The 13,213-nt window shown below is 32.8% G+C and overlaps 2 protein-coding genes across 3 annotated transcripts in view; one reads left to right on the top strand and one right to left on the bottom strand.

The window, feature by feature from the left end:
* The first annotated feature begins 2,345 nt into the window (after nucleotides 1-2,345).
* LOC128990189 (ketohexokinase-like) lies at nucleotides 2,346-11,012 on the top strand. Of its 2 annotated transcripts, none has more exons than XM_054412475.1 (6): nucleotides 2,346-2,603; nucleotides 3,301-3,414; nucleotides 5,810-6,017; nucleotides 6,916-7,142; nucleotides 8,160-8,317; nucleotides 10,444-11,012. In XM_054412475.1, exons 1-6 carry the CDS (start codon nucleotides 2,506-2,508, stop codon nucleotides 10,554-10,556), a joined length of 918 nt encoding a protein of 305 aa, XP_054268450.1. In that variant the 5' UTR covers nucleotides 2,346-2,505; the 3' UTR covers nucleotides 10,557-11,012. The 2 variants fall into 2 exon arrangements, with proteins under 2 accessions (XP_054268450.1, XP_054268449.1); XM_054412474.1 differs by having other exon boundaries at nucleotides 3,298-3,414.
* A 1,199-nt stretch (nucleotides 11,013-12,211) lies between these two features.
* Nucleotides 12,212-13,213, bottom strand: part of LOC128989997 (prolyl 4-hydroxylase subunit alpha-1-like) — a 40,076-nt gene continuing 39,074 nt past the window's right edge. Inside the window, exon 13 of the mRNA XM_054412197.1 lies at nucleotides 12,212-12,617. Within this exon, the coding sequence (XP_054268172.1) occupies nucleotides 12,526-12,617 (92 nt within the window). The 3' untranslated portion in view covers nucleotides 12,212-12,525. The remainder of the gene's footprint in view (nucleotides 12,618-13,213) is intronic.

Raw genomic sequence — 13,213 nt, 5'->3', positions numbered from 1 at the left:
TCCACCCTTTTTTAACAAAACCCGTTACCATGACAACATTTTTTTAAAAGTCACATATCTCCCTTGGCCTCTCGACGCCTCAATTTATCAGTGAACTTTACCCTAACTATATTTTTTCGAGTAGGCCTACACACTATTTTTTTAGGAAGTCCCTTCTAAAAAATACCAATTTTTTTAATTGGGGTCGTTAGATTGGATTTTTCAGTACTGCAAATCTATGAATTTTTAGTCAGAACAGACTAACTGGGACACAAATATTTTTTCCTTATGTTGTCACAAGGGGAAGGTAAAATGAACTCCTTATCAACATTTTGAGTTTATGGAAAATCTTATCAACAGCGTCTATAAAAAAAAGTATTAAGGGTCAAAGGAGACAAAAAACTATTTGAGTAAAATATAATACAAATCTGCATTTGAAATGGCCAGTTCTAAGTCTCACTTGAATCAACATCTTTCTGGTAGTGGTAGTCTCCATAGTTTTAAAATCCACGACTCCTTTTCCATCAAATTGGACCGTTAATACCCTCTAACATTGAACAAAGTAGGCCTATGCCCAACTTTATATATACTACGTAAACACAGCTTTTACTCACAGTATGGGTCAAAGATTCGTGAAATACGACCAACTGCTGATGCGTGATTTACATGTAGGCTAAGTGACTATCTTTATTCCATACAACAAATGTAATGAAAAAAAAAGACGAATATAGGAATATACTTGAGCAAATTATCTAAATAGCATAAATAGCTGCTTATTAGGTTATCAGCATTGCCCAGTTCGTATACTATTTATTTTCAAATGAAACTCGAATTAATATAAAACATTCATTTGGTTAAAATAATATATCGGTTTCATTAACATAAAATAGTTTATACAGGCAAACTATCAGTTCTATGTCATGTAAAAAATTAAACAACCCCTAAATAAAATACAAAGATAAACAATATTTGTTAATTATTATTTCTTTTATTGCTGACAATATTCCCGTGGCAGAGCACGGGCGGTTAACTAGTATTTAATACTACTGAAGTACTTTTAATACTAATCGCTTAACAAAGACATACGTAACGACATGTTTTGCCTTTTTGTTGAGGTGCGTAGAATCTACATAGTGGTCAATGTTTTAGCGAATTTCCCTATTAGGTAAGTAGGTGGCACGGTAAGACCTAAATCCGGGACCCACTTTTTTATTTTGATGTCCCTAAAGGCCAAAAACACTATTCATACAAAAATGTTATATGTGTATATATAATATATATATGTATATATACGTTCGATAACTCAAGTAAATTTTTGTCCGATTTTAAAGAAAATAACAAGCAAACTGCAACAGTTTGCTTGTTATATTTTGATCAAACTTGGTAAATTTATTTATTTTACACTAAGCTATTAACACTTCAGAAAAACCCTTCTTATTCCCTCCCTGTAGCAGCAAACCTAGGCATTGGTTAAAACTAAATGTTATTTATAATATGTAAATGGATTTAATTCAAAATCCAATCAGGTAAATGGAGATTCGCTTAGTCTCCAGGTTTGCTGTGGTGGGGATATTTACTCATCTCATGGATAAACATTTTTAGACTATCTTTCACAGTGAGAAGAAGAAGATGAGACTGTCTGCTCTGCACAATTTTTATTTCAGCTGCAGTTATTTTAATAAGAACAAAATGAGAGCATCCTATTGGCTGAGGGAACACCATTAGCGCAATGAAACGAGTTTAAGCCATCGGCTTCGGTGGTCTAGTGGATAGCGTGCTGGTCTACTAAACTTATGGTACCGGGTTCGAAACCCGTCAGGTGCACAAACTTTTTGTCTAAGATTTTTGCATTATCAGCAAGTTTGGTTAGTTTTGTTAGGTTATAACAGTTAAGTTTTATAATTAAAACCTTATAAAATTGAATTTGAGCTATTTGTAGTTTTATTTTATGAACAGAACTATTTTTTCGATTAGTAAACCTTCATTCAATTTTTTCATTATCAGCAAGTTTGGTTAGTTTGGTTAGGTTATGACTGTTTAATTTTAAAAAATTAAAAAATATAAAATTTAATTTGAGGCGTTTATAGTTTTATTTTATGAACAGAACTATTTTTTCGATTAGTAAACCATTATTCAATTTTTTTATTATCAGCAAGTTTGGTTAGTTAGGTTAGGTTATGACAGTTTAATTAAAAATTAATTATATATTTTTTTAGTTTACGGCCTATAATAATTTTTTTTTTAATTTCTAATTTTTAAACTCTTATTTTGTCCGTATTAAAAAACTGCAGCTGAAATAAAAATCGTGCGTCTGCTCTTGTGCTGCTGTATCACTTGTCAGTGTCAGCTGTCGCTTGTTTGTTTATGTCAGTTCCATAACCAAAACGAAACGTGAAATTCTCAAATTCACCCAGATTTGTTTTACTTCATTTACAAATTTTTACAGTTAAGAATTGCTGTTATTTTACAGTTTATAAGTTTAGAATTACAGTTTGGATAACTTAAGTTATTCAGTCTTAAATTGTTATGCTAAAGGCAAATAAAAGGGTTCTTTGTGTTGGAGTTGTGTGTGTTGACAGCATTCAAGTTTGCAAAGACTTTCCACTAGAAGATTCAGACGAAAGGTGCCTTTTTTGTTGAAAAATAGTGTTGGGGTCAATAGTTTGAGATTTAAAATATGTGCATAACACTTCCATTTATTAACTGTGCAAGTAATTATTATTGTGTTAACTTTTAGGCATATATTCAGAGTTTATGTTCATTTTAAATTTCAAGCTAAACACTCTGTTGTTTTGATTACCCTATGGGTTATTTTTTCTATCTATAACCATCTAAGCATTCAAGGGAACTAACTTTTTTTATTCAAATTAATTTAAAAACCTATCAAAATAAACCATTAGAAAATTTAGGCCTAACTTATATAGGCCTAGGCCTATAGAAAATGCTACCAAATTTTTACTCAAATTAACTTTAGGCTAATCAATTTACTTTTTGTTGACAAACTAGCTTATAGTTTTAAGGAAATTGCATGGGAAACACTGGCTGGTTATTGCTCAAGAATTAAAAATAGGACGTAATCTTTTATCAAACGTATCATCAATCATCAGTGTTGATACTTATCCTAATTGCCGTAATTCAACCAACATTAATACAAAATGAACTTTAAAAAACCATTAAAATTGATAGCATACCGTACGTCTAATTATAGGTAGGCCTAGATCTAAACAATTCAATACTAAGTTAAAGTTAATTTGTAATTTTTAGCTAATAACTAATCTTTAAAACACTTAAGTTAACTAGCTTATTCTTTGTTTTCAGAAGTATTGATCATAGATGGCAGAGAGGAGGAAATGCTTCCAACAACTGCACTGTATTGGCTCGGTGCGGCCAAGCATGCGAGTTCATTGGTACCATGAGCGACGACCTTATGGCTAAGTAATTAGTTCATTGTATTAATTTTCAACACAGTTGTAATGTATTAAAATGGGGTAGGGCCCACAGGCGAGTGCAAGGGGGTACACTTGCACTCCCTGCCTAAACAAATTAGGAAATAAATGTAAAACGGTAGCTAGAGTATTCTCTAATTACTTTTATTAATTATACATTTATAAAAGTACATTACATAATGGTCGTTACAAACATTTGTTTTAAAACATCATATTTTCAAAAAGTTTCCAGTTTTGAACCATAAAAAAAAACTTTTTTCTCATCCACCGGCAACCCCTTGTTTCTCAGGCTCAGGCAAGCACTCTTTAACCACTCAGCTAACCTGACTGATAATGATAATGATAATGATTTATTTCCTGAAAGCATTAATATGTACAAGGAAACGTCAACACATCAAAATCTTAGCCTAAGCCTGCAACACACCATGCAGAGAATTGAAAAACAAAAACAAAACTTATTTATCATCACTCATTGACTAAAAAAATCTTACTTGGCCAGGTGAAATAAAAAAGAACTCTTTGAATGAGTAAATCAGATTTGCCAACAGGAGAGATTCTATCCCCTTTTTGAATTTTGCTTCCGGCAGATTCCAAGCTGTACAAGGGAGTTTGTTAAAAAACTTATATCTCTGTATACAATAGCTAGACCTTCCTTAATGTAACATAGGGTACATTCAAGTCGTCCTTCCTCCTAATTGTGAGGGTGGATATCACTTCGGAGTTTGAGAGAGCCTGACTCCTGCTTAGTACACAGAAGAGATTGGTAAATATATTTAAACTAGGTGAAACCCGTTGAAATCGACGGTTACTTTCAAGGCTTACGCTAATTCATCTAACTGCGATAAATTGAGTAAAATTATACATATTTTGAGCATTTAACATTGTTTAAAGAGTAAATAAGTGTAAAAACAATAATGATATTAATTGCGTTAGTTACCAAATATGGTTGATCATTCAACGAATAAAATATTTCCCATACTTTGGAAGAACCTTTAAACAGTATTAAAATCGTATTGGTGGATCTTTTTTAGTTAAAAACTTCCCCGATTTCATCAGTGTAATAAGGATTAATCTATGATTTTATTTGAGAGAAAATATCTGCTTGTTGAGGAGACACGTTCTAACTTGAAAGGGAGGTCCTCACAGTGTAAGTTTGATTTTTCCTTCGACACGTCGCATCAGTTCATATCGTACTTCTGTGCCAATGAATTACCCTCTAGTATAGTTTTAAGAAATTGGTTGTGGGGATATCGTACTTCTGTGCCAATGAATTACCCTCTAGAATAGTTTTGAGAAATCGGTTGTGGGTTTAATGTTAAAGCTAAAAGACACTTCTGCACTTGTATTATTTTGTATTGTATTACACAATCGAAGATTTTTCCAATGATTGAAAACATGTATGACAATAATCTCACGAACCTATGATGATCTGTCTAGAATAATATGATAAAATATAGCCAAAAGTGGTGAAAAAGGCAGATACCAACCCGTACAATAGATATAAGATAGTTCAATAAGAAATTAATGTTAAATGAGAGTTACTGTGATAAAAGGATATTCTACCGATTTCGTAATGGAACGTTATATTGCAAAATATGACATGATACAGAAGGAAATCAATTTTAAAATCAGAAAATAACATTGCAAATACTTCTTTTGGACAATTCAGTAACTCCCAATAAATATGTGTTGTTTAAAATACAATTCAAAAATTAACAGCTGTTTCAGTAAAAAGTATTATCCACATGGACAAAATGTAAACAAATCTGTGGAGGGATCTTTAAGGGCTTCTGGGGCAGAGCCCTAACAGGATTCACTTAGTTTTTCTTTTGGTAACTCATCTAGAGACCAAGACCTTTCTTTGGACACCTCTACCAAGTTTCTACGTCCAGTCGTTCTCTCAAATTAATGGAGACAAAGTTTCCAATTAAATATTTAGATTCCCCCATGTTAATCTTATGGGAGAAAATCCAACTTTGATGGAATATCCTGTCCAAACTAATAAAGATTTCAAAAAACGAAAAAGACTTTGCAAAACTACAGATCAGGGCAATTCATTTGACACTTTAATCATCAAAATCGGTCCAAAAATGAGGGAGGAGTTCTGTTTACAAAAATCGGCTTAGCGTATTATATATATAGACTATACACTGTCATAACGGATTCAGAAATAAAGATAGATTTGCAGGTCTATATGCAGAACTGTATCCTTAAAGCTATGAAATATAATATAGCCAAGTTAGTCCTCCATTTTAATGCCCTGTTAGGTACTTAAATACTCAAACAAACTTTAATTTAAGGCAGGCAAACAACATTCATTTTGAAGTTAATAGTTTCATTAAAAATATAGTACAATCTTTTGACTGACGTCATAATTATTTCAGATTTGCCAAACAAGATTTTGAGAAAGAGAACATAATAATTGAAAATGTTGTGAAACACAATATCTATGAAACTCCATTTTCTTCTGTCATTATTAACTCCAAAAACGGCTCACGAACAATTATTCATTCAAATAAAGGAATGCCAGAATTGACATTGGAGGATTTTAAGAAAATAGATACAAACCAATATCATTGGATTCATTTTCAGGTAAATTTTTAATGGGAACTATTTCATATGTTGAGTTATGATTTTATTTTTATTTTCAAAAAGTTAATGACAAAGCAAAAGAACTCCCCCAATTAAATGATCTAATATTACTAATCAAAGAAATTTAAATATACATAGGCTAAGTGTTTTTATGCAACGTGTTTTAGAAAATATTGTAATTAGATTTTTTATAGTAATGTGTATAATCATATATTATCATCATTTTAGTTTTGAGAATGTTATTGTTGTTATAGAGTAAATTAGTTTTACCTACGACCATTCTTAGAATCGAAAATTTTGACATAACAACATTGTTTACTTTCATAACAGCATAGTTGTACTCATAACAACACGGTTAACAGACCAATGAGGTTCAAGGTTCAAGGATTGAGAGAGAAGAACTAAAATTGTAATGATTCAAACTTCAACTAATCAGCTGTTCAGGCCAATTTAATTATTGAGAGGTGTAATTAGTTTTTTGTTTCCTTGCATCACTGTCAGTGGCAATGAGAGGTTATAAACGAAATCATAACCTCTCTTAGAAGTTATGAGTAGTGATTTTTTAGTAATTAAAACACTGTTTTAGGTAAAGTAGTGCAACTTGCGTAATTAGTGTTAAGGTGAGTGCCTTTAAAACTTCTTGGAGTGTTGTTAACACTATCTTTACGCGATCATTGCGTAAACTACTTTTAAATGTTACACTGTTATCAAAACAAAAACCTTACATCTCCACTTATATTATCCAAAACTTAAATTCAATTGCTTAGACATTATATTAAATTGTTATTGTAGTAATTAAACTTGTTATAACATTTTTTTAAAGTGGAATTACAGTTTTTAAAAATAGAACTGTAAATCTAAAATATATTTTACAATTTGCTCAATTTTTATTTTTTAGGGTCGGAATGTCAGTGAAGTGAGCAAGATGTTGGCACATTTAAAACAGCGGAACACAAAATATCCAGGTGTAACTACTTCTGTTGAGTTAGAAAAAGCCAGAGAAGAGCTGAAACTGTTGCTACCTCTTGCAGATGTAGTTTTCATCGGTAAAGACTTTGCCAAGTTCCAGGGCTGCAAGGATGGGTTTGATGCCCTCCAGAGGAACATTGGCTTGGTAAAAATGGGGTAAGTTTGTTTACCTAAGCAAGCGGTTCTTTTTAATTTCATCTTAATTTTCTGAAGTAAGAAAACGTAAATTCCATTGTTCCATCTTCCAATGGTAAAGGCAGTTAATTATATTTCACTAGAAGCTCAAGAGTGTGTATATATAAAACACTTTTGTTCATATATTTAATTGAGCTGCATAAAACTATTGATCAATACTTTTAATCACCTTTTACCACAGTGCTGTAGATTTGTAATCCCATAGAACTTAATTAGTAGTACTATTTTATATTCTAAGGGTTAATTTGTCCACCAACTAGAAGAATAACTCAAGGTTCTTAAAATCTTACAACTAACTATGTAGGTGAACAAATTATCTCCTTGCGTTGGGGATTAATTTTTGTTTACATATAAACATATTAAGTAAAACCACTGACTATTGGATACTTGTATTAATAGTCAAAGGTGAAACCTAAATAGTCAATATCTGAAGTTAACCCTTTGACGCAGGCATTTTTGATGACTTCTTTAACAATTTATTTTTTAGGTTATTTCGTTTTATGTGCTATGGCAAATGTGTTTCAACACGATTGTCCATATATAACCAAAATAAAATAAGGTAAAATCGGTGTTCTCCTCTATAAAAGGGATTTTTTACACTCCCTTGAAAAAAAAAGAATATTTATTCTTTAGTAGCTTAAATAGTGGACTGGGACGGTGGAGTCGTATCCTGTAATCCAGCTACTAGGTCACGAATTGTGTATATTTATAGGTATGTAAGTTACTGTGGATGCGATGCTCCCTGGTGTGGATTAACGTCCGCACTAGTGAGTACTATGACTATCCGCAGTACTATCCTGATTATTAGACCAATTCGTTAATTAAGGAAAAATGTGGTTCGGATTCCACTACAGGAAGTGTAGGTCCCTTAGTTGCCATTCGCTGTATGTGCTATTAATTAACAGCTGTGCCTAAGGAATATGTCAGCCTTAGTAAATTGTGATATACAATGGAAACTAATAAACTCTATTCTTGTAGTGCCACGGTGGTGGTGGCGTGGGGAGAGAGTGGCGCAGTGGCTGGCACTACAGATGGCACCGTAGTGGAATCTGCGGCATTTCTCAGCAGCTCAGTCGTAGATACTCTTGGCGCTGGAGACACATTTGTGGCTGCTACAATACTCTGTCTGTCTCAAGGTCAGGACAATACATTTTTCATCACTCCGTAACGAAAGTAACTATTTTCGATAACAGCTGGCTTCAATGAAAGTAGTCGTTTCCCAAGCTCTAGTTTAGGGCGAGGAAAATCGATCAGCTGATTTTCCCTCGCTCTCAATTAGTTCTCCATTTATTCACTACACGCGCTAGTGTTTTGTTACGGTTTAATTTAATGATTTGAATCAGCTGTATGTATTGTTCAAAGTTGTTTTATTCTTTTATTTTGATATTTAAACAAAATGTGTTGAGAAATATACGTAGGTTTCCTTTTAGAAAATTTAATTTAATTTTATTTTGATGTCCAATCAAATTAATTGAGAAATAAAATAGTTGTAATATTACTGAGGTCTGCTATTCTGTGTTTGTGTATTTTTGCGTCGTGATGAAAAGTATCGTTCATAACTCGTACCGAAAGTTATAATCCGGCACTTGCTCCATTATTCCCGTCCTCGGCTTCGCCTCGTACGTGAAAATAGCTCTCACATACTCGGCTTCGCCTCGCCCGTGAAATTGATGTTCACTGTGTGAGGCGAAGCCTCACACAAAAACTTGAGCGTGCGACGGAAAATGCCACTTTCGGTCCTAGTAATGAAATATACTATTTATTGTACATAGCTATTTTATCTTTTATTTTCGTTAAAAAAATTATAATAATATTAGCGAATTTCTTATATAGGGAATAAGCTATTACCATAAGTCTAATGGTAAGACATAGACCCAGGACCAATTTACTTTTTCGTTTTGAAGTCCCCAGAGGCCAAAAACCCCCTCTGTTCAAATTCATACGTATATGTAGGCTATGTGTCTGTTAGCGTGATAACTAGAGCAAATATGATCAGATTTTGATTAAATTTGGTACAAAAGTTTAAACCTACGTTTATTTGAACCAGCATGATTGGACATGGGGAACAGGGGTTTATATGGGGTAAAAATTGGTTTTTCCCATTTTTGACTCTGAAATATATCCTATTACTAAAATCAAAAGTCAATTTAAATGATTCTTTTACTTACGTTCAATAACAAGGGAGTTAAAAGTGGTTTTCTGATTAACGTTTTTCGCAACTTTGCGCCCCCACCCCTATGTTGTCGACCACCCCTGGAGGCGACGACATGGGTTTTTACATTCACCTAGGTCCCCATTACCAAAATCAAAAGTCAAAATCTCTGACTCTTTTCATGCATACTCAACTGCACCTAGCACCTCGCCTAAAAGGGTCAGCGTAATGCTAATGTTTGCATACTTGTTATTATTAAGTGTGTTAAAAGTTCAAATAAAAAAACAGGATTAACATACATAGAAATCAAAGAGGTGAGATCGTCTATGTGTAATCCTTATATTTGAAGCGTCTTTAGATCAATGGATGCAACATGCATAGCGTAACATTGTGGGCCTTGTATTAAAGGAGGCTATGATAGAATACAGTGCCATATTAATTAATTTGTTGAACAGAAAAATGTGCTTTACCCAAGACGGGTTTTTAAAGTAGCTGTTTCAGTTCAGTTAAGAATTGAAAAGTGTCCCCCTTAACAGCATTGTTTAATTTCATAACAACACAGGTAACGGACCAATGAGGTTCAAGGATTGAGAGAGAAAAAGTAAAATTGTAATGATTCAAACTTCAACTAATTAGCTGTTCAGACCAATTTAATTGTTGAGTGGTGCAATTAATGTAAGGTATAATGTTTCGTTGCATCACTGTCAGTGGCAATGAGATGTTATAAAAGAAAACATAACCTCTCTTAGAAGATATAAGTAGTGATTTTTAGTAATTAACACATTGTGGTAGGTAAAGTAGTGTACGCAACTTGCGTAAATTGTGTTAACGACACTATCTTTACGCAATTATTGTGTAAACTACTATTAGGTTTCTTCTCTGATGTCAATGATTTATATGAAACCTCAAAGTCCTCTCAAAGTCCATATTTATGGTAGGCCTATTGATGTACTTTTAACTATGCCTGTACAGATACTGTTTATCAACTGATTCTTTCTGGGATTTTATTGTAAGTTTTGAAAATGCCTTTTGTATCTGTGTATATTTGATACCATATATTTACCATATATTTATTCTTAAAAATCAACCGTAATTTTTGTTTTTGAACAGGTAGGGGACTCAAGGAAAGCATCACTACAGGCTGTCGCGTTGCTGGGGCCAAAGTTACTAAAGCTGGCTTTTCAGCTGTGAATCCAAGTTTGATAAGTGACCATATGACTTAGAATTAATTTAATCAGATATCAGCTGTGATAGTAAATGCATTGTTGTGATAGGGGTTTCTTTCAGGTTTTAACTGTAGTAAGAATAGTTTTATAAGGGACACGTACATGTTTTGTTGATGACATGAAACTGTAAAGTTAAATGTATAATTGGCTGTTTTAAACAACACTGTTCTATTGTTGAACAAAAAGAAAATAATCAGCTGTCTTTTGTGCACATCTATGTATTTTTCTGCATTTTTGTTATTCCAAGAAGTAATATTAAACTATAATATTTTATTTTGCGCTAAAAATTGTATGATTTTGTACAAACTTGTTTAAAAATTTTAAACAACCAAACACAGTCCCTGTTCTGTAGTTGCAACTCTTTGTCAGCAAAAACAAAAGACCAAATAAAATGATTTTGTTGTAAACCACAAAACTTGGGAATAAACTGTGATATAGCTTTATCGAGTAATAAATTTATATGAAGTTCTGGGTTACTATTTCATATCCTTGATTTGTTAGTTTCTTTGTTTTATGTTATATTTTGTGGATACTGCATGAAAAGCATGACCCAAATACTGGTTTCCTTGTAACAAAAATATTGCAGGAACATAAAAATATTCAGTTGAATTTATCCTAATTGAACTATTAGCGATTGAAGAGGTAATTAACTAAAAATCAACCAGGCATACAGTTTGGGATGATTGTTTTAAAAGTTCCCAACATCAACATGGACATAGAACTCATACTTTACTGGCTTAAGTAAGAGTCTTGGAGCCTAGCCTTTAAAATAATTACAAAACTTCAAAGACCATTTCTAATCTCATATTGCCCTGGATATGTAAATTACGATCACTTTGGTATTTGCAAAAATGTTTGATATAAACATTGTTCTTATGGCGACCGCGTGCAAATCCAAGATGGCCGTTAGCCTCCAAGGACTGCCTTTAAAAGCAATTACAAAACTACAAAGAAAATTTATAATGTCATAATGCCCTAGATATTATTTATATTACAATTACTTTAGAATGAAAAAATTGGATTATAAATAACCCTTAAGCAGCTATTTGAAATAGTTCAAGATGGTCGCTAGCCTCCAAGGACTCTTAACAGTTGATGTTCAAGGCAAGAGTTTATGCCAAGGGGAGACATATAACATTGATTTTTTACCTTTAATTCAGTCAATAATCATTAAAAAAATATTTTGACTAAAAAATGTTGAATCAGCTCCAAATGAAAGGCTTAAAGCCATAAACTAAGGTTAAGGTATGAATAACAATTCTTGTGGACAGTATATAAATTTATGACTATAATAGGTAACATTGAAAATGACACAAGTTACAAAAACACAGAGACATTTGAAAGCAATACATTACGACAATAGCTACAAATTATTTTTACTACAGTTCTTAAACTACTAATAAAATATAAAGCCATTATGTCTTTGAAAATTGTCAAATCTTTACATTTACCACTAATGTAACACAAGGAAAATCTTTAAGTCTTAATTTCATACATTACAGTCTATTTACTACTTTTACAAATCCCTGTATACAAATTCTAAACAAGTATGTTCTTAACGCTTTCAATGTTTAAATACTTTTTCCTAAGCTCAGATATGTTGAAATAAGTTACAACATGATCAGGACACAGATTCAGTCATTTTGTTTGTGTGTTGTAAAATTACATGGACGACGGACATTCATACTTAAAGCTATTAGGATTGAAATCAGAGTAATTACGTCAATAAATAAATGAAAAATATGTGAGGTCAGTGAAAAGAGTATTGCATTTTACACCTACCACACTCATTCCATTCATGCAAAATCGGTAAAAACTTTCACAAACAGCACATACATATTTGTTTTGATTTGAATTCTTAATATTCAGTCTGTTTAGTCATGTTTTGTTGATGTAGCTCTCCTCCAGCGCTAGGAAAGTCTTTGTGGTACTTTCATCATTTTGGATTGTATTGTTGGCGTTATTGTCACCTCTCCTCATCTTCGACGTCATTGTTACTTCTCGGTGAACAAGGCCTAAGAAACTCCTGCCCTCTCTCGTGCAGCCATTTGTTGGACACTAAAAGATAGAATTGATTATTAAAAAATCTTTGTAGTATTGTAGTTGTTTCTAATGTAGGCTATATAAAGGAAAGTAAACTTTTTTTGAGGTGTTTCTTCTTTAACCCCTTAACTGCCACGCACAAGATATGCCGGGCGATACTAGTTTTCAGAGCAACCGCCACGTACGAGTTATCTCGTGTTGACGTAATCAGCTGTTGTGTTTTATTTTTAACAGCTCACTTCCCGCCTTATCTCTGATATACGTACGTAAACAAGTTGTTGACAGTGCTGCTTGACTAGTGCTGCAATCTGGTGGATTTTAGTGGTATTATAGGTCAGTAATGGTCCCGATCAGTTCCGTTCGTAGTTTCAGTAAAACTCGTGCTTGCGGAAGCTTACGTAATGCTTACGTACATTATGCGTGTCATTATAATTGTGATTTTTGGTGGTTATTTACTTGGTAGTGTTGAATGAGTAGTAAATATTAGTCGTAATGGCTGGTGATATGCTTGAGGATGACGATTTATTAGAGTTGTAGACTTTATTGTAGGCCTAATTTTTATTATAGGCCTAACTCAAGAAACCCCCAAACCCCCCCCCAATCTCAAATTT

This window comes from Macrosteles quadrilineatus, unplaced genomic scaffold (genome assembly GCF_028750875.1).
Source record: "Macrosteles quadrilineatus isolate MER2022 unplaced genomic scaffold, UCM_ALF_1.0 Scaffold_3__2_contigs__length_128488019, whole genome shotgun sequence".
Lineage (NCBI taxonomy): Eukaryota > Metazoa > Arthropoda > Insecta > Hemiptera > Cicadellidae > Macrosteles > Macrosteles quadrilineatus.
The sequence above is the reverse complement of the archived record's forward strand: the minus strand, read 5'-3'. Positions and strand labels throughout refer to the sequence as shown.